Genomic DNA, 22,009 nt, shown 5'->3' with positions numbered 1-22,009 from the left:
GCTTTCTGGGCTCCATTGATTATCTTCTGTCATTCCCCATCCTACAGACCAACAGAAATCCAAACCAGGCCAAGTTTTAAAATCTGACCGAGGAGTGCCTTTCCTTCCCTTAGGTGGCCCCTTGCTCTTGAAGGGAATTTGCTTAGAACCCTTAACCTCTCTGCTGCCCTTCTGGAAATTCATTGTGGCAGGCAGAAGAGAAAGGGAAGAGACAAGCAGGATGACAGGGAGGTGGGTAAAGAAGAGTCAAGGCAGGTAAGGCCCTGAGAACAGGCTACCGGATGGAGGACAAGGATAGCCAAAGGTTGATTCAGGTGTCCTTGTTAAGAGAGCTGTTGAGTGCAGCAACTCCCTTGTTAGAAGTGGTGCAAATGAATGTGACAACACTGTTGATTCAGGTGTGGCTGTTTCTGGGTACATTTTTTAAATAAGCTAGTTGACACTCCTGAGTGCCTATGACTGCCCTGAATCTGAAGGCAGTAGCTTTCTTCCCTGGATTGGGAGTGGGTAGATTAACAATGTATTTAGGAATCATGTCTCCACATTTCATCAAGATTAATGAATGTTTTGTGTTTTTACTGGGACCTAAAACCGATTCAGGTTGGCTATAAGATGACATTAACTGAGAGTGAGATTTGTATGTCCCTAGAATGGGTTGCTGAAGCACTTGGAGCAGTTCTCCTTTCTGGATATCTTTAAATGTTTTTTAATAGATTTTTTTTTTATTTTTAATTTTTGGATGGTTTAAGGGCTCCTGTACATCTCTCTTATATCTATTCTTTGCTCAAAGACATTCAGTTACTTCTTGTTTTTCATATAATTAAGTTGAAACTTCTTTTTTTTAAGAGAGAGAGAGAGAGAAATTTTTAATATTTACTTTTTAGTTTTCGGCGGACACAACATCTTTGTTTGTATGTGGTGCTGAGGATCGAACCCGGGCCGCACGCATGCCAGGCGAGCGTGCTACCGCTTGAGCCACATCCCCAGCCCAAGTTGAAACTTCTTAACCTGACATTTGAGGTCCTCCATTATCTGGCTCTACACCACTTTTAAAAAGAGAAATCAAAAAACAATTCAAGACTAACGAAAAACAGACTAGGTACTGAGGGGAGCATTCTCAATGCAGGGTATCCACGCAAGATAGAGACTTAAGGATGCCCCCTATCATCATTCCAATTCAACATCTTACTTAAATTCTTAGTTTATGCAAAAAGACAAGGCAAGGAAATAGAAAATAAACAGACTAGAAAGGGCAAGCTAAAACTGTCTTTGATTACAGGTGACAAAATTATCTGTGTGGAAAATCCCAAAGAATCCACAACAACAAAACTGGAATTAATAAATTATTATGGCAAAGCTTCAGGATACAAGATTAATATATATTTAGTCAAATGTTTTCTAATATAGAATAAAAAATTAGAGTTTGAAATTAAAAGCAAAACACCATTTACATTTACACCAATAAGAAAAGAAATACTTAGATAAACAATACACATTTATAAATATGAGCAAAACTATAAACCTCTTGTTCAAGAAATCAAAGATCTAAATAAATGGAGAGATAGTCCATATTTTTGGATAGAAAGAATCCATATTGTTAAGATATCCATTCTTCACAACTCAATCTATGAATTTAATGTAATCTCAAAATCCCAGCAAATTACTCTGTGGATACTGTAAGCTTACATGGAAAGGCAAAAGACACAGAATAGCCTGATCTATTGAAAAAGAACAGAGTCAGAGCATTAACATTACCAAGGTTTAAAGCTTAGTTTAAAGTTGTCATGATCAATGTGGTATTGGTGAAAAAGTAATGAAAGATCAGTGGAGCAGAATAGAGAGCCCAGGGATGGACACACATGAATACAGTCAGTTGATCTTTGACAAAGGTACAAAAGCAAATCCCGAGTGAAAAGACAGTCTTTTCAACAGATGAAGTTTGAACATTGTACACCCGCTCTATTACTTAACGTTCTCTAGAGACACAGAACCAACAGGATATTTGTAGATATACAGGAGCAGATTTAATGTGGTAATTTGTATGTAATTATGAAGTGGAAGAAGTTCCCTGATATATGGTGTCTGCAAGTTAGAGAACCAGGAAACCTGGTGATGTAGTTCAGCCTGAGTCTGAAAGACTGAGAACTAGGGGCCTGCTGATGTGAGCCTCAGAGTCTAACTCCTGAGAAGCAGGACTTCTGGTCTTTGAAGGCAGGGGAAGATAGATGTTTCAGCTCAGAAAGAGAGAGCAAATTCATCTCTTTTTGTTCCATCTTGGCCTTAAAGAAGGGATTGAATTGTTATACCGATCCGAGACCCTCAAATAACTCTCAGCCCACACATTGCCATTCCAATTAAGCCTTTATTGCTGGCCAGTGGCGGACACTCTACTCTCTAAAAGCGAGATGGTCAGAGTGGCGCACCCCCTTCAGTTTTGCCTCATATTTAAGCCAAAAAAACCACAAAAGGGACATTTGGGGGTTTAGTCAATGCAAGCAAGCCAAGTTACAGAAGCGGGAGATTGCAGTCAGGTGGCGGGAGGCTTAGCCAATCATAAGCCCAGTTACCCCAGGAACAGAAACAGAGCCCAGTTAGACAGTTCTGTGTTCTCAAGGGTTTCCATAACAAAAGGAGAAACAACTTGCCCCAGTCATGACCTTTCTAGTTGACATGGCTGTTTCACAAAATGGAGTCACTATAGTCAAGACTTCTGTCTCATTACAGAATGATGCCCATCAATCCTATCTTCTTTAGTCTATTGTTTCAAATGCTAATCTTTACTGGAAAACCCTCATGGATAAAGGCCCAAATAGTGTTTTACCAGCAATCTGGGCATCTATTAGCTTAGTCAAGTTGACAGATAAAATTAACAATCACCCCCACATGTAAAAAAGAAAGAAAGAAAGAAAGAAATCTACACAGACCTTATATATTTCACAAAATTAACTCAAAATTGATTATTGAACTGAATATTAAATGCAAAACTATAAAACTTCTAGAAGACAACAGAAGAAGTTCCAGGTGATCTTGGGCATGACAATGAGTTTTTAAAATATAATATTAAGAGCACAAAATATAAAAGAAAAATGTATATATTAAACATTGTCAAAATTAAAACCTTTTTCTCTGTGGAGGACAGTGTCAAGAAAGCAAAAAGACAGGCCAAGTAAAAAGAAAGCAAAAAATGAGGAAAGTATTTGCAAAACATATATATAATAAAAAAAATATACATTTAGAACATTAAATACAACTCCTAAAACTCACCAATAAGAAAAACAACCCGATAAAAATTGAGCAAAAGATCTGATAAGACACCTCTCCAAACAAGGTGTGCTGATGTTAAATCAGCATATAGGAAGAACATCTTTGATAAACCCAGCCTAATTCCCTCTTCAGATCGGGAACCATCTCATCACAAAGGCATGAAAAGTTAATTTGTGCTTTACTATAAATTTCTGCGATTTCTAAACTTGCTTGGAACGCCTGCCCATGCCTTGAACTCACCCATGCCTGGTTTTTCCTGACCAGATAACAACCCTCTCTGAAACCTTAGTGGCACCTCATACATTCTGATGTTGGAATCCAAATTTATGCCCTAAGTGTTGAACCATTTAGACCATTAACCTACTACCTGCCTTTGTATTATGCTTGTCAAAATCTTGTTATCTGTAAGTTCTCAAGACAACCCCCTTTTGCAACTTTTTGTTCTATAAAACTGTGCTCCTAGAGAGCTGGGGTATTATCTTCTATTCCCATAGATTTTGGGAGAGGGACAGTCCCAACTGGTCGGAATAACAAGCTTGCTTTAATCTGATTTTAATTTTCTTTAAATTGGAGTCGGTGGTCTTTTCTTTGCGTTATGGTTTAACATTTTATGTCATTAGGGAATTACAAATTAAAATTATAAGGGATACCAGCATATGCCTATTAAAAATGATACGACTCAAAATACAACATAAAATAGTGGTGAGAATGTGGAGCAACACGAACTCTCATTCATTGCTGGGGGAATCTGATGTGGCTAGTTTGGAAGACATTTTGGCAGTTTCTTACAAATTTGTTCTCCTTGATATCTACTCAAATGAGTTAAGAACTTATATGTATACAGAACCCTGCACATGAATGTTATTAATAGTTTTATTCATGATTGCTAAAATTTGGAAGTGTGTCCTTTGAAAGAGAAATGGATTAAAAATAAAAACTGGTGCATTGACATAATGGGATATTATTCAGTGATTAAAAAGAAAAGCACTCTCAAGTCACAAGAAGATATGCAGGAAACAAATATATATGGCTAAGTGAAAGGAGCCAGTCTGAAAATGTTACATACTATATGGTTCTAATTATGTGACATTTTGGAAAAGGCAAAACTATAGAGATAGTAGAAAGATCAGTGGTTGTCAGGAGCTCAGGATGAGGGAGGAAGGAATAAATAGGTGAAGCACAGATTTTAAAGGATATTATTTATGAAATACTATCATTCTGGATATATGATATTACCAGTGTACCAAACTCATAGAAGTATTAAACACAGAGTGATTATAACAAAAATCATGGACATCAGTTAATAATCATGTATCAATATTGGTTCATCAGTTATAACAAATATACTGTACTATTAGCAAGAATTAATAAATGGGAAACTGAAGGGTGGGAATAGTGTGTAATATCTGTTCAATTTTCTGCAAATATAAAACTACTCTGAAAAAATAAAACCCATTGCTTTAAAAATATAGTGTAAAGAACTATGAAAACTGTGAATAAAAAATATGACATACACTCATTTTAACTATGTAGACATGGTGTTTTGCATAATTTTCTTCCAGGTGTACTTATGGTAAATCAGCATATAGGAAGAACATCTTATGTCATAAGGGAATTACAAATTAAAATTATAAGGGATATCAGCATACACCTATTAAAAATTATATGACTCAAAATACAACATAAAATACTGGAGAGAATGTGGAGCAAGAATAACTTTTTTAAGTAAAAGAAATAAAATATTACAGTTTACATATCCCTTGCCCCGTCCCATTTCTATTTCTCTACTCTCTCCTCAAAGGAAACCATTATTATTTGTGTGCATCATTTCAGTTTCTCTTTTATACTTTTACATTTATATATGTATATGAGCAATTAATCACATTCAAGTGTTTAACAACAGTATATGATTGTACCAAAATATAGCAGTATTTCACATTAAGCATTATCCACCCAGTTGAATGCTTTAAATATCTCTTCATGTTGTTAAACATAGAACTAATCTTTAAATTTTAAAATGTTTCAGCTATTGTACCACATTCTAATGTATAACACATTATTTATCAATTTCTCTATAAATTAATGTTTAAATTATTTTCAATTTTGTGTTACTACAATTAATGCAGCAATGAAAAAAGTTTTTGGCATATACAAAAGAACACCTGTTAAGAGTTTTCTGGGGTATGTACTACAAGTTGGATTGCTGAGTTGCTGGGTATATGTACTCTCCACTGTCTTACTTATCGTCAAATTGCTTGCCAAAGCAAATTTACATTTCTCTTAATAGTGTATGAGTGCTCTTTTTCTTTTTATTGATATTAAGAACCAAGTCTCAGAGAGGTTAAGGAACATGCTTCAAACCACACCATGAGTCAGAATTAGGAAAAGAACCTGTCCCTAGCACCATGTTGTATAGAGTCTGACTCTCTTGGATGGCTTGGGTGATTCAAGGGTGCACTGCAATGAGTATCTGGGGTCTCGGTTGGAAATTTGAGACTTGTAGTGTTAGGGTCAATTTCACAGTATCCCTAGAAGGTTCCCTTTATATCAACTGGTATGGAAATAGCCCACAGGGGTATGTGCTGAACTGAGAGGCCCAGTTCTCACTCAAGGAGATAAGGAAGTCTGCTGGACCAGGCGGAATCCTAAACACCTCCTTTCATGAGTTTTCTTATGCCTAGCCTAGTATTAGATCCACAAGGATGGTTCTGGCCTGTCACTTCATTATTTTGTTGATGGTATAATACATTTGTTTGTTTGAATCAATTACTATTTCCATGATTAAAAATGCATAGAAATCAAGATTGGATTTTCTGTAGCACTGATAAAAATGGGGCGTATTTCTGGTTATTAGTCAGAGATAACTTTATAATGTGACAATAGTGTAAACAAATATTTACAATATGATTTGGGTTGGTATATATCTGGCTAAGTGGAGCTAAGCTATTTAAAAAATAAACCTCAAAGTTTCAATGACTTAGGGTAATAAAGGGTTGTTTCTTGGAAAACTGGAAGTAGACTGGTTGTTTCTTTTATTAGTATTGTGCATATTTTAGTGGGATCTGCTATGTACCCAAGGCTTCCAGGGTAAGGGATGAGTGAGGGAGAGAAGACGGGGAGGGGGGGGATGGGGGGAGGAATCACATAGACTTTATCGACACAGCCTCCAAGTGACATGCACCAATTTCACATTTAATGCTGTAGCCAGAACTAAAACTAAAGTTTTAATCCAATTGGAGAAGAGGCTGGGAAAGTGTAGGGAAACGCACACACATATCTGATGAACATTGGTGGTCTCTTTCACACACTGGATTCTTTAAAAAGTTTGTAGGCAATTTCACATTTCAAATTTTAAACAAAAGGGCATAGTTTTATATTACTTTTCTTTAAATATGCGCAAAGGCAACTGTATAGTGAAATTCGTACTAACTTTTTAAGAAACCCTCTTGAACTCTATGTTAAAAACAGCAAAGCATTTACTTAATAGTTGTGAGATCTGGGCAAGTCATTTAACTTCTCTAAACTTGTATTTCAATTGAAAATGGAATAATAATTCCTCACTCAGAGTGTTTCAAAAATTAAATTAGAAATGGCATGTAAAACACTTGACCTAATGCCTAATACACGGTGTGTTAATGCAAATTTTTATTATCTTTTATTGGTATTGTGGATATTCTAGTGGGATCTGCTATGTACCCATGATCATCAGAAGTCAGTATATTCTACAGGAAAAGGAGATGTTTGGGCCAAGTTCCCAAAATGAAATGTCTTCTTCTGTTTGTTCTTCACTTTATAGGTCATTGGGGATTTCCCAGGTCATGCCCTCCCTGGAGTCTTCTTCTTTGTCATCGGTCTTTGGTGGAGTACAAAGAGTATTTTGAAGTATGTCTGCAAAAAGCATAAGCAGACCTGCTACCTCGGATCCAAAGCATTATTCCAGCGATTAGAATTTTTGGAGGGAATTGCAGTAGTTACCATGACATTGATTGGTGAGTGGATCATTTATGTGTTCTGTTTCTCCTTCTGGATATTTTCATGTGCCAAGAGAATATTCAACAAAAGTTAAGAAATTGCTAAAGTGAATTTTGTATTCAAAACATCTCTCAATATATATTCTAAATGTATTCTATCTGATATAATTTGTTAGGTGATAATTCGTGTTAATACAAAAGCGTATTTCTTAATGAATTCATCATGGTAGTTCATTTGCCTACTCAGCCAAAGTGAATCTTCTTTATAGAATGGATTGGAGCCTCTGAAATACTTTTAAATGAATTGTTATAAGCCTTGAAAGAACAAGCCCAATCAGAAACCATTTTGGATGCGACACCAAAATAATCAAGCGTTCATGGGAAAGTTTCAATGATAAATTGTTGCTGATCAGCTGTAGAGAGAGTTCAAGGCTGAGAAAGACCTTGCTTCATGCATTCGTCCTTTTTTTTTTTTTTTTTTTTTTTTTTCCTGAATTGGAGGAGGTTAGGGCAGATAGCTTCTAAGAACTTCCCATTGCCCATGAGGATTCCATGAAGTGTTCTGTGTTTCTGGAGTTCACTGCAGTCTCTCCTCCATAAAAGGTAAAACCTCCCATTTTCCCATTAGATTTTTTTTCACAGTTTATTCATGATACAAGGCTTTACTATGACTATCAAATTACAGAGTAACTATTTCCAAATAGAGAGATTTCCTTGCCAAATTCTATAGATTAACAAATAAGGTAGCATCTCTAATGTTAATGTTTGAATAACTGAACTAACTATATGCTCTGTCTGGGCCTTCTCCGTTATCCTTAGTTGGAGAAAAGCTGAACTCTTGAGCATTTTTATTGGGAACCAAGGATAACTCCCTACTTTGTGGCAGCTACCCAAAGATGTAGTATCTAGGAAGAAAGTAATCAGCCTTTATAAGACTGATCTGGTAAATCCGAAACCCTAAATCATTCAGGATTTACTTTGTTAGACAAGAATAGATAGTTGAACTCAAATCATCAGCATTGTAGAACTGAAATAGTTGTTTGATTCATATAATTGTCTGTGACTAAAATTGATCCAAACCAGCATTTGAAGTTTTAAAACAAGGGTAAAGCTCTAGTGTTAAGCTTTTAGGCAACAGTCTAGAGAGAGGAATCATTGTCATAACAGGACATCAGATTGCAATAGTCAATGGGAAAATCCTTCTGCATCTTCATGCATGCTAGACAAAGCTACAGAGAGGGTTGCTAAAACTGTAATATATTTCTCTACAGGTATAATTGGTCTACAGTTTTTTGCTGGAGGGCCCCACCTGATCATACACAACGAAAGCCCATGGAAACGAGTGCTGCGTTTGCAACACTTGACCCTATATTTCTTCTTTGGACTACTGGGTGTGGCCAGCATCTTATGTTCCACCGTCAGTTCAATTCCAGTCTCCTTAATCAAGTTAATGATGTCAAATGCCTTCTTTGTGGAGTGTAAGAATGAGTATTTTTTTCTAAATCTTTCTCTATTATTGGGCATTTATGGTAATAATTAGTGTAACCTTTTATAATAATACATCTTTGCTGTCTTGGTGCAACTGTGATTGATGGGTATCTTGATGTGATTGTTCATAATGTATTTTGGTGTCCTATGTAGGTTGCCAAAGACCTTCCTTACTGACTCACTTAGAACTGGGCAAGCATAGTCATTCAAATGTGCTTTATTCATATTTCACATCTGTCTTAAAGAACCACCTACAGTGTTTCATTATCTCTTGGTTGTCCCGGAAATTATTATTTCTACTTTTATGAATGAAAACTGAACTCAGCATAGAGGAGCATAGATATCCTGATATGGGGCAGCAACTCACCACAGAACAGCTTTCACTGTCTACTAACTACCTTTAAAAATATTAATGAAATAAAACTCTGCAATTATGTGATAAGTAGGTCCAAAAATTCAGTCACATAAAAATATGAGGTCCTAATTTTGAGTGGTTATTGAAAAACAATATGTTTTATTCAGTTGTTTTCCCAGTTTACTATGTGGAAAAAGGAGAAAGCAAATGTTCAGGGATTTTTTTTATTGCACATGTAAGAAATAGATTGATTACAGAACAACAAAAGTCCCAAATGATTAGAAGTTGGTTACACCCTAACTGCTGCCCTTGCCTCCCACATCTGAAGATGAGGACTTCTGCTTAATCCTCTATAGAACAGGACTGGATGAAAGATGGGTGCCAACAACCAGAAGCGTGGTTCTTGTTCTTTCCAGGTGTTGCTATGTTTGGAACAAACATCTGATGAAAATGACTAAGATGAAGCTGGAATTTGTTCATGGAATGAAAAATGCAGTTAGTTACTATGTCTTGGGAACTTGTCATACCTGGAAGGTCCACCCTTGTGATTTATGGATGTGTTTCTTTCTTCCCTGAGCTGGTTCCTCAGAGCAAGGCTTCAGCTTCAGCCTGCTCTTCTCTGTAGTCACCTTAATTACAGCTCTCTGCCCTATCATATTTATTATTCATCATCTTGTTTAGATGATGCTTTGAAATATAGTTAGTGGAGAATGTCATGGTGTGTTAGAGGACAGAGTAAAGGTTGGGGAAGGGAAAGTATTAGATTTCAAATATTCCATTCTGAAAAGGCAACAATGACTCTGAAAATGCAAGAATGCATTCCTGTGGGAAGCAGTGGGGACATGCTCTTTTGGACAATTGTGTGTGTATAGAAAATTCTATGGGCAGAGAGAGGGAGTGAGACAAGCGGTGGGCAGCATTTGGTTTCATTGACAAAGACAAACTGTTCCCCTCCCTCTATTAGCTTTTATCTTCTACAACCACACTCATGGCCGGGAAATGCTGGACATCTTTGTGCACCAGCTGCTGGTCCTCGTCAGCTTTTTGACAGGCCTGATGGCCTTCATTGAGTTCCTCACACAGAAAAATATACTTCTGGAACTCCTGCGGTCAAGCTTCGTCCTGCTACAGGGGAGCTGGTTCTGGCAGGTGAGTAAGGGTCTCCAGCTAATCTACCAGACATCTCTGCCTATAACTTCTGTCCTCATTTAATGGGGCATTTTCTCCTAGACCTCCAGTCACTTCCCTCCACTGTGCTGTCTCTAGTGAAAATGTGGGTCTCTGAGAAGGCAAGTTATTTGGTTGGCACAGCAGCTCTGGTAGAGTTATTGTCAGAGCAGCTGGGCAGGAAGTAGGGTATGCACCTCTTCCTCACACACATAAATATCTTTTATGTAGGAACTCTGAGCAAATGCTGTTAGTCAAAAGCAGATCCCCATGCTACAGCAAATTACAGCCTAATGGTTACTGAGCTTAGGAACATATGGAAGGCAGGAAATAGGAAACTATTATTTATTGAGTAACAACTATCTATTGGCTACTGTACTGAATTTTTACACACTGTATTTTACTCTGTTTGCACAACAATCTGTAAGTTAGCTGATATCGTGTCAAATTTACCAATAGGAAGATTCAGAGAGACCTGGTTACTTTCTCAGGTTCACACAATATTGGAGCTAAGATATAAATCTGGATTTGTCTGACCCCAAATCCCAGGCTCTTTCTATTTTATGATGTTCACTCCTTAATCTCAGTGCATTGTTGAAATTTATCATTTCCAATCAGTGCATATATATTTTGTAGAGACTAATAAACCATAATCCAATATACATATGTATATGTAAAGAAAGTCTTGAATGGATGCAAAATGTGTTTTAATTAGGGAAGCCCTCTCAGAAGAGATGTTAAGTTGCCAGAGAGCAGGGACATGACATGATGAAGTTGTTTCAGGGATTTGCACTTCACAGTAAAGAAGCATTGGTAGGTGAGGGGAAGAAAAATAAGGTCAAAACAGGATCTGACAGCTGTGGTATTTAAATATGTGAGGGAGTAGAAGGGCTATTGGAGCAGAGGCTGGTAGGGAGGAGCCTAGATTCATGGGTTTTTTTGAAGAAAAATTTTATCAAAAAAATGACAAATGCCCTATAATGTGATAAAATTGATAACTGATAACTTTAACCAGCTAACATACAGAAATTGTCTTGTTAGATTACTTATCATTTACTGGGAAGGTAAACTGGGTAAATAGAATTGCACATAAAACACTGTTATGTACTCTACACCTCTTGATTGGAATGTTTTATTATGTGCATGCATAATAGTTTCAAAAATAAATTTAAAAGAAATGTTTTAGAAAGAGATAACTTGTACCTGAGAAGACACAGTGAGTTCATGACTCAGAGTATCTGATCTGCTGCACAGAAACAACAATGACAGATAAAATATTTTTTAAAAAACTTCTAGAAAATAAAAAAAAAAGAAAAATAATGAATGAAGAAGAAAATTAAAAAAAAACAAACCAAAAACATCTAACTATGGGTGAGTCAAATGAACAAAAACAGGGCAAGAATCCTTGTGGTCCAGACGCAGAATAGGAACGCACATGAGGAACAGCGATGAGCTCCAGGTCTGCCGGGTTCAGGTTCAGAGCAAACAGTTGTGAGTGTGTTCTGGGATGAAGTCAGGCTCTTGGAACTCTTTAAGTTGTGTTGTTTGTAGAGTCTATATTCTTAATTGTTTTCCTTCGGATTTATCTCTGAATCAGTCTCCTTATATCAGAGAAAACATTTGGCATTTGTTTTTTTGGGATTGGCTAACTTCACTTAGCATTATCTTCTCCAACGCCATGCATTTACCTGCAAATGCCATGATTTTATTCTCTCTTATTGCTGAGTAAAATTCCATTGTGTATATATGCCACATTTTTTTTATCCATTCATCTACTGAAGGGCATCTAGGTTGGCTCCATAGTTTAGTTATTGTGAATTATGCTGCTATAAACATTGATGTGGCTGTTAAAGTTTTATATTATAATTGTGAATTCGTCAATTTCTTATTTTCAGTTTTTGCTTTGTTGTAAGCTTTTACTTTTCTTTTCCTAGTTTTTTTTAGTATGTTTCTCATCTCATTTATTTTTAATCTTTTCTATTTAAAAAAAACACATTTACAGCTATGAATTTCCCTCTGTATAGTACTATAACTTCCTGTTTGGGCAATTTTTTTAAATATTTTTTTATTGGTTGTTCAAAACATTACAAAGCTCATGATATATCATCTTTCATACATTTGACTCAATTGGGTTATGAACTCCCATTTTTACCCCAAATACAAATTGCAGAATCACATCGGCTACACACTCACATTTTTACATAATGGCATATTAGTGACTGTTGTATTCTGCTACCTTTCCTTTCCCCTACTATCCCCCCTCCCCTCCCCTCCCATCATCCCTCTCTACCTCATCTGCTGTTGTTCAATTCTCTCCCTTGTTTCCCCCCCTTTCCCCTCACATCCTCTTCTATGTAATTTTGTGTAACATTGAGGGTCTCCTACCATTTCCATATGCTTTCCCTTCTCTCTCCCTTTCTCTCCCCCCACTCGTCTTTGTTTAATGTTAATCTTTTCCTCATGCTCTTCCTCCCTGTTCTGTTCTTAGTTGCTCTCTTTATATCAAAGAAGACATTTGGCATTTGTTTTTTAAGGATTGGCTAGCTTCGCTTAGCATAATCTGCTCTAATGCCATCCATTTCCCTGCAAATTCTATGATTTTGTCATTTTTTATTGCTGCGTAGTACTCCATTGTGTATAGATGCCACATTTTTTTTATCCATTCATCTATTGAAGGGCATCTAGGTTGGTTCCACAGTCTAGCTATTGTGAATTGTGCCGCTATGATCATTGATGTGGCAGTATCCCTATAGTACACTCTTTTAAGATCCTCACGGAATAGTCCGAGGAGGGCGATAGCTGGGTCAAATGGTCCAGCTTTCCTGTTTGCGCAATTTTGAATATTGACATTTCCACGTACTTTCCCTTACAACTTATGAGTTATTTAGGATTGCCGTGTGTGTGTGTGTGTGTGTGTGTGTGGTATCAAACTCAGGGCTTTGTGTTTGTTAGGTATGCACCCTACCACTAAGATATACTCCCAGCCCTAGGAGTGCACTTTTAAGTTTCCAAACCCATTCTTTTTATTCATTTCTAATTTAATTTCTCCGGGGTCAGAAATTATGTTTTGAGTCTCATTAAGACTTCCTTTGGGACATAGTCTGATGTCAGTGGTAGTGGATACTCTATGTATTTGAAAAGAAAATATACCTATTCTTTGTTGGGTTCAGAATTCTATATTGTATGAATCAATTTTACATTGCTATAACAAATGCCTGAGATGATCAACCTGTAAAGATAAAGGTTTATTTTGACCTGGGGTTTCTGAAGTTGAAGTCTACAACTTGTTTTGGCCCTGCTGCTTCTAGGGCTGTGGTGAGGCAGTACATCATGATGGAAGCATGTAATGGAGCAAGATCAGTTATCTCATGGTTGGGAAGTGGAAGAGAGACAAAGAAGGGATTGGGGTTCAACAACCCCCCTTGAGGATAAGCCCCTTGGTGACCTAAAGACCTCCTACTAGGTTCTACATCCTAAAGCTTCCACCATCTCCCAATAGCCCCACCCTGGAAGCAAGCCTTTACCACATGGACCTTTGGGGGGCATTTAAGATCCAAATTATAGGGTACATATATTTACTAGATCAATTTCTTTAAAGATATTTATATTCAAATAAGAAAAATAGTAAAAGCAAGAGAGAAAACTCAGAGACTTGAAGAATAGAATTATAAAGATAATAGTAAAATTAATCAAAGTAACTAATATTCAGTTAACAATTAATGATTAATTATGTTTAGAATCTGAAGGAATAAGCTGTGTTATATCTCAACTGAGAATAAGTCAGCTTAATCTTGGCTCTTTTGGTAGAGAAATAATATTTTCATGTTTTCCCCAATGCTTTTCCAAGGAAGAGCTACAATGTTAAAGTCTTTTGATTACTTGGAGGTTTTCCCACCTGCCAATAGGTCTAGACAAGTTTCCTGTTTGGTGACCAGCCAAATGATTTTGCAGCTTTAAAGAAGAGTGAATGTTTAATACAACACAAACACACACAATGATAGGAAGTAATGTAACTTTCCAATTCTTGGATTCCTCTGAAACAAAAATATCTAGAAATGTAGGTAAATTTATTATGTTTTCATGTCTTGTTGGTATGTGTGGTATATATTTATGGCCAAGACTTAAGCTAACAATATTATGTTGTGATTTGCTTTTCACCATATTTTTTCTCTAAGTATGGTCAATACTAAAACATAAACTATATATAGACAGATCAGAGGAAGTACCCACCTGGAATCTTGGAACCCTATGTAAGTAGATGTGAACTGCATGAGACCAGTGTTCAGGGTGGCTAGTTTTTTTAATAACTCATATTTAAACGATTGTATAATCTGCAGACAGGGGAATTTTCTTCCCAGCCTACAAAAAATGGTTTCCTTTCCATACCACACATTACATTTAAAATGCTTTCTCAATAACTTGGTCACATCATGCAATTTCAAAACTAAAAAGAAAATCTTTCATGACCCTTAATTCCATGAGTCACATTTTCCCAGTGTCTGTGTGGGAGGATATATCAATAGCTCATTTAGTACTTTGTCACTTCCAAGCTTCTCATCCTCCTGACAGCGTGGGGGACAATCTGGGGATGAGGAAGCTGCATCTCTTGTCCTCACTTCTCTCTTCTCTCTACTTGGGACAATGGTTTCCTTTGCTTCTCTTAGCTCTACTAACCCCACTTCCCCTCAGAGATTATTCCCATGACTGCTCAGATTCTGAGTCCAAACTAAAACTCAGACTTGCCTTGCCTTTAAGAAAGACAAAAGTTGAATGACTTTGACACCTTGTCAAAAACCAACTGAGGGGCTCAGGATGTGGCTCAAGTGATAGCGCGCTTGCCTGGCATGTGTGAGGCAAGCGCTGTGCCATTGAGCCATAACCCCAGCCCCTGGTTTTCTTTTTTCAAGGTTTTTGTTTTGATTGGTTTTTCTTTTTGTTTTCAGTTATCCTGGATTCCTCGAAATTCCCTGTGAATTTTCAGATCAACTTTTTTTATTTATGCAAAAAAGGCCATTGGAATTTTGATAGGGATTGCATTGAATCTGTAGATTGCTTTAGGTGGCATTTCAATCTCAATAGTATGAAGCTTTCCAGTTCATGAATATGAGATAACTTTCATTACTTTAGATCTTTGATTTCTTTCAATGTTGTTGTATAGTTTTTGATGTACAAGTCCTGAACCTCTTTGATTTTTTTTTTTTTTTGAGGTGATGGGATTGATCCCAAGGCCTCTTGCATGCTAGGCAAGTGCTCTACCACCAAATTACTTCCCCAGGCATGTGACTCCTTGATTAAAGTTATTCCTAAGCATCCTACTCTTTTTCAGTGCTATTGTAAGGGTAATAGTTTTCTTAATTTCATTTTGGGGTTGTTCATTGTGTGTAAAAATACAACTATTTTTGTATGTTGATTTTGTATTTGTAAAACTCATTTATTAGCTTTAATTGTTTTTTTGGGGGGGTAGGTTCTTTGGGATTTCCTATACATGATAGTATGTCATTTGTAAATATGGATAGTTTTACTTCTTCCTTTCCAAAAAATATCTTCTGTTTATTTTTCTTATCTAATTGCTCAGATTGGAATTTTTTAGTAAAATGATGACTAGAAGTGATGAAAGCAGACAACTTTGTATTATTCCTGATCTTAGGTGGAAAGTATTTGGTTTTTCACCATTGAGTATAATCTGTGGGCATTTATTTATTTTAAAGCCTTTTTGCACTCTAATCTTGAAATAGCATTATGAAACTGTACAATATAGAAGCCTAGGACATTCTGAAAGACCACCCATCCTCAAAGATGATCTCTGTTCATATTCTGAAAATTGATCATTAAATGTCCTTTTAATTTTTTTCAAAACTGTGACTTGGTAGATATTGTCAGTATTATTAAGACAGGCAGAAACATCTAATGTTTTCTCTGTGACATTGGAGATAATGGGAGTTATCTTAGTTGTCAGGCATTGTGAAGTGCACAATCTTTGGGAATATGGTTCATTATTTTAATGTGTGCTTTTTATTTTAAATTACAGATTGGTTTTGTCCTGTTTCCCCCTGGTGGACGTACTGCATGGGATCTGCTAGATCATGACAACATCATGCTTCTCTCTGTAGGCTTTTGTTGGCTTTATGCATTGGCTTTCATTGTCATTGGAGCGAATTATGCTTTTATCACCTGGTAAGTTAATGAATTTTGTTTATGAAAGTTCCATTCCTTGATATATGACCATCAAGACTTGATAGTGTTGAACTTAAAATTCAAAAGGTATTTTATTCCTTACAATCCCATAAGACAGGGTAGCATTGCAGAAAATTGTCTGTAAGTATAAATTGCCAATAGAAAGAATATGGTTGGTTTAACAGTTGGAATAGCTCAAGAGTATCTCTGCTGTGCCTTTGACCCATGCACCAGTGTCATGCCCACTGTTCTGAGTCTCCACGTCTTTGTGTATGCTGTTCCCTCTTTCCCACCTGCAGTGATTCCTCCATTTACTTATGCATGCACCCTTAAATTATAGCATTTCTTAAGCTTGGAGCCATTTTTTGACCAACTCATATGAGTCCCATTAAATTTGAATGCCTGGTTAACTTGGCATTGACTGTAATATTTCTAAACAGTGAATGATACACTTATTTTATAAGAATCCTGATACAACATTCCATGAACAGGTAAGGAGCAATATAACAGAATATGTATTCCTATTTCTCCTGCCTATTAGTTCATTAGTCAGGCCAATTATTTTTTCCATATTTTTTCATTGGTGCACTATAGTTGTACATAATGGTGGGATTTGTTATTACATATTTGTACATGCATACAATATAACCATGTAACTTTCAGATCAATTATTTAATCACAATATGTCTGTCATCTTGTTTGCAAAATTGGGATAATGACAATAACCTAAATGAGATCATGTATTTAAGCTGCTTAAGGCATAATAAGAACTCAATAAGTGTTATTGTTTTCTTGTTGTTTTTGCTCACCTCTTCCTGCTCTTTCTTCTCCTTCCTGTTTGGTATACAAAGAATGAGGTATAGATGATGCCTATGAGAAATTTTTAGTGCGCTAGTTAGGACTAAATTAGAGAGAGACAATTGAAATGCAATACAACAAATGGAAATAGTGGAAGAATAAAACACCGCTGGAGCTCAGGGAAGGCTCCTCACCATTGGAAGTTAAGTTGCAGCTTGAAAATAGGTAGGAATAAGGATGGGGTGTTTAGGGTTCCTCTTTATAAGGTAGTTAGTGCCAAGTCACAATTGGTTGATCCCAGTTACCAGCTATGAAGGCTGTATCTATCACCTCATCCTTCAGACTTTAGTGCTGATTGAAATGTTCTATCCCTTCAGAGCTCTATATATGCAGTGTTCAATATGGTAGCCACTAGTTACTGAGCATGTGAATTGGGGCTAGGTCCACATTTAATTTTAGTTAATCCAATTATCCATATGTGGATAGTGCTACCTTGTGGGATACTACACATCTAGCAGTTTCTCCAGATTTCTAGAATGCAGTCGCTGCCTATAAGCTTGGTGGGGTCTCAGCCTCTGCTGGAACCAGCTTTTCACTCTCTTTAGACATGGGTCCCAGGCCACCCCTCCTGCTCTGTGATTCTTTGTGCTTTATTGCTGAAGTGGCTCTGGCGCTAGGGTTCTGATTCATGAAACTTCCTTTGCCTAGCTCCAAGATGTCTTTGATGGGCTTCCAGGAGAAGACATCTACAGTGAGAGATCTGAGATGCTTTGGGTGCCCAGAGATTCTGCTCTCTCATTGTCTGCTTTCTACTGCTACTATTTTACTACCCCAGATATGATGAGCTCTTTGTTAAGGTGGGCTCTGCCACTGAGTGAAACTTGACTTCTTCCATTATTGTTATTCTAGGCTGACACCTGGACCTCATTTCCTTAGGGGCAGGGCAGTTTTCTGGAATAGTGCCAGAATTCAAGGAAATTCTCTACTTCATATCAGCTCCCCTTCAGAGCAAGACCACTGTCTCTCTCTGTTTCAGAAACCTTCAGATGTCTAATGAACTTCTTATCCACTTACTGTTCTCAGGAAACCAGAATCTCCATTCTTAGTTTTCCACCTCTCCCTTTCCCTGCTGCATGCTATTCCAATCCTTTTGACCAGGCAGTTCTCTCCACCTGGCATATCCACATTAAACAACCATCTCTTTTATGGATGCTTCTGTGATCCCTCTAGCCCTTGCTCATCTCTCTTTCCTGAGTTTTTATATCACTTTAATCTCCACCAGATATTTTAACAGTTGTGACCTATCTGGTGATGCTGACTACTAGCTAATGTGTTAGTCTTATTAGCTAGCTAGATTGTATCTCCTTGTGACAAAGACTATTTTCATATTCCCACACTTCTTGACACATTGTCAAACATAGAGTAGGTGCTCAATAAACACTTGTTACTGTTTTAATAGATCTGTTTCAGAACTTCTTAAATATAAGCTTCATTTTCTCAGAAATCATGTTTTATATGCGTTTCAGTTTTTGTTCTCATATTGCTCCTGGAAAAATAAGACCAGGAGTTCAGTTTTTCTGAACTATTGTGATATAAACTAAAGCAATTGCTTAAAATATCATGAATATTTAGTGCTTCCTTTCAGTGAGGTTGGATAATCCAGTCCTAAATTTCAGGCTAAGGAGTCTTGCAAGTCTACTGGTCTGGAATTGACTATGGAGTGATTTGGAACTTGTGCACAAGTGATGAAGTATCAGAACATTTTATCAAAATCTATTTGACACAACACCAAGATTGCCATGGAAGCATGACTATGTTATGGAACTGATCCTCAAAATTTCTGAAAGATGAACTTGTATTTCCCAGTTTTCCAGAGCAATAGTTCAAAGGTTGCCTGACCCAATCCCATGCCTGTAGTTTTATCATAGCTCAGAGATGACACGAAGTGTCAGAACATTTTATCAAAATCTGTTTGACACAGCACCAAGATTGCCATGGAAGCATGACTATGTTATGGAACTACTGATCCTCAAAATTTCTGAAAGATGAACTTGTACTTCCCAGTTTTCCAGAGCAATAGTTCAAAGGTTGCCTGACCCAATCCTATGCCTGTATTTTTATCATAGCTCAGAGGTGACACCTATCTGTTTGGGAATCCTATTATGTACTTAACTTTAACTGCATCTCACATTTAAACACCTCTCAATTAAGAGTCCCTCTCTATGGCTAAGGAAGTATTGGCATTTATAGACAGGTTTTAAAGCAGTGATTCACATGAGCCTTTTTGAAGAAGAAAATAGAGATGTTGGAATGCATTCATATGAGAGTTTCCTGGAAATGCACCCATTGTCTCAGCTCTAATCTTTCTCATATTAAATAAAGAGAGTATATGGGAGGAAAAATGTGGACATATACTGACCTGAGTTCCTGGGATTTGCATCATTCTAGTAGCCAGCAAGTTTTTTTACTTCTTCCTTATTCTACATCTCTCAATCTACTACAGGCACCTGATAAAGGTGTCTAACAGCCTCAGCTTGTTGGCTTTTAGCAACATCCTGTACAACTCAAAGAGGAGGAATAGGTAATAGGAGGAGCCATTAGTCTCTCTACCTTGACATAATTTGTAAAAATCAGCCATGAATTATTTTATTTTCTACGAGAGTCTTCAGAAACTAAACTATTGGATTAATCCATTTCATTTCACATGTATTGAAGTTGTACAATGTGGAAATAATGCCTTTGACTTGTTACAGCAATTAACCTTTCATGAGTGCCACGACTTAAAAGGGTTGAGGACAGTGGGAGCAACATCAGTAGTCCACCAAGGCAAGTGATTTTGAGCAGGTTTTCTTCTTAGCTCTCAATTCAACAAACAGACGCTATGATTCTGCTCAGTTATTGTTATTTGCTGGAGGAGTCACTGCTAAGTTGGAAGTGACTGAAAAATCAACCACTGTGAATATGTGGGAGATGTGAACTCCTGGCAGATTACCCCAAAGGGCATTACCTTGCCAGATGTGTATCAAGGCACTTTTATGTACCAGACAGTGGTCCAGACTCTGCCTGGGGTTAGGGAGCAAACACGATAACATTTCTTCTATTATAAAGCTTTAGTGGGATCCAGAGCACAGGTAAAACCATGTCATATTGACAGGAAAGACCAGAATTTCATCAGAAGAAGAAAGGCAGAAAATAAGGATAAATATGTGAGTAGGCTAGTGAAGTTTTTCATAAAAGGAAAATGATTTTGATGACTTGATTTGTTAAATTTGTTTGCATAACTCTGTGTGTTTTTGGAAGCTATCTTTTATTGATGCACCTGAAAAGCTCGGCATAGTTCTTATTAGTAGTCTTTTGCTTTAACATCAGAATACTGAAGAGCCTGTGGGGCTTTTGCCACTAAGAAGCTTCAGATCTTCGAGTGTCAAACATTGTCATCGCTACTTCCCCCAAACCCAGTTTATATTCTCTTAACCTATGAACATGGTCATGGGGTGAAGAGAACTTCTCTGAACTTAATTCATCATGGACAGGGCCATCACATGCAGTTGAGTGTCCTTTGCCCTACACAGAAATATGTCTCTGGAAAGGGACATGGGGGCTGAATTCTAGGCTAGACTTGGCATGGGGCTTGTCTTGGGTGCTAGCCCTAGGGAAGGAGGTGTCTTCCTGCTTTTCCTTTACAGGAGTGGACATCTCTTTTGCAATCACTGATAGCTTTTACAATCAATGAAGGAGAAGCACCACTGATAGCAGTTTCATCTGGGTTTGCTGTAAGCCAGGGATTCTCTTTTGTTTGTTTTAGAAATGATCAAAGTTATCTTCTGATGCCCAATTAAACAATCACATACCACATTTTAAAGTCACATTTTTATCTTTTTACTTATAACCTGATTTAATCTACAAACATGTTCATGTAACTCTAAAGCCAAATAAAAACAATCTTCCTTTTTGGGTTGCTTCCCCTATTTACACACAAAAAAATCTGGTGGTTGTTGCATTACAGATATATGCTACCCTCAGTTTTTATTTTAAACATTATCTAACAGAGATGGTTTTCTGTTTCCTCAGGTTGGTGAAATCTAGACTTAAAAAACAGTGCCCTTCAGAAGTTGGACTCCTAAAAAATGTTGAACAAGAACAAGAATCAGAAGAGGAGATGTGATTTTGATGAGCATCTAGTCTATCTAGATAAACCTATTCACTTTTGCATTGTCTTTGCTCATGGTTTTGTTTCTTGACCTTTTATTGGAGATCAACAGGCAGAGGATGACTGTGGTTTGTATTTCTAATTTAGTTAAAGTATGGGAGTTTTAGTACTTTAACTTTGAAAATTCTTTGGGTAGTAAGTTCATTTGTACATCATGCACATCATGGTATTCAGGGACTAGAGTGACTTTTCTCACATCATGTATCATTTGATGTCAATAATATGAAACATACTGGCTTTATTTGCCTGTGGATATGTTCAAGGTTCCTGGCCTTGCTACCATTTCTAACTTGTTGAACACAGAACTATAAATGTTTATCTTGTTTCTGCAATGAGAAATAAATAAATGCAGTTACCTCAAATCCTTGTTTTTGTTATTGAGCTACACCTCACCCTTAGGTGATGCACAAGAAGCTGAATGACACAGAAATTCCTTTTGGTGACACAGCTCTCTCTGGAGTACCTGAGTCCTCCCCTGGGAAATGTAGATCAGATGTCCTGTTGAGTTGTGTGATCTTCCCAAGATGAAAGCTATGGTCCCCAGTACACGTGGTTGCAAGACCACCAGAGACTGGGAAAGGA

At 37.0% G+C, this 22,009-nt stretch overlaps 1 protein-coding gene across 3 annotated transcripts in view; it reads left to right on the top strand.

Moving 5' to 3' along the window:
- LOC107136363 (transmembrane protein 45A-like) overlaps positions 1-21,806 on the top strand; it is a 66,439-nt gene extending 44,633 nt beyond the window's left edge. For 2 of the 3 annotated variants that reach the window (XM_048803453.1, XM_015478581.2), the window contains exons 3-7: positions 7,061-7,253; positions 8,507-8,713; positions 10,043-10,227; positions 16,274-16,419; positions 21,289-21,805. In XM_048803453.1, coding sequence (XP_048659410.1) covers positions 7,061-7,253; positions 8,507-8,713; positions 10,043-10,227; positions 16,274-16,419; positions 21,289-21,382 — 825 coding nt within the window. In that variant the 3' untranslated portion in view covers positions 21,383-21,805. Of the gene's footprint in view, positions 1-7,060; positions 7,254-8,506; positions 8,714-10,042; positions 10,228-16,273; positions 16,420-21,288 lie in introns of all 3 variants that reach the window. The other variant, XM_048803452.1, reaches the window with a different exon arrangement.
- The last annotated feature ends 203 nt before the right edge of the window (positions 21,807-22,009 follow it).

The sequence above is a fragment of the Marmota marmota genome, unplaced genomic scaffold, assembly GCF_001458135.2.
Source record: "Marmota marmota marmota unplaced genomic scaffold, marMar, whole genome shotgun sequence".
In the NCBI taxonomy this organism is placed as follows: domain Eukaryota; kingdom Metazoa; phylum Chordata; class Mammalia; order Rodentia; family Sciuridae; genus Marmota; species Marmota marmota.
Note: the sequence above shows the minus strand (reverse complement) of the source record. Positions and strands in the feature narration are given on the sequence as shown.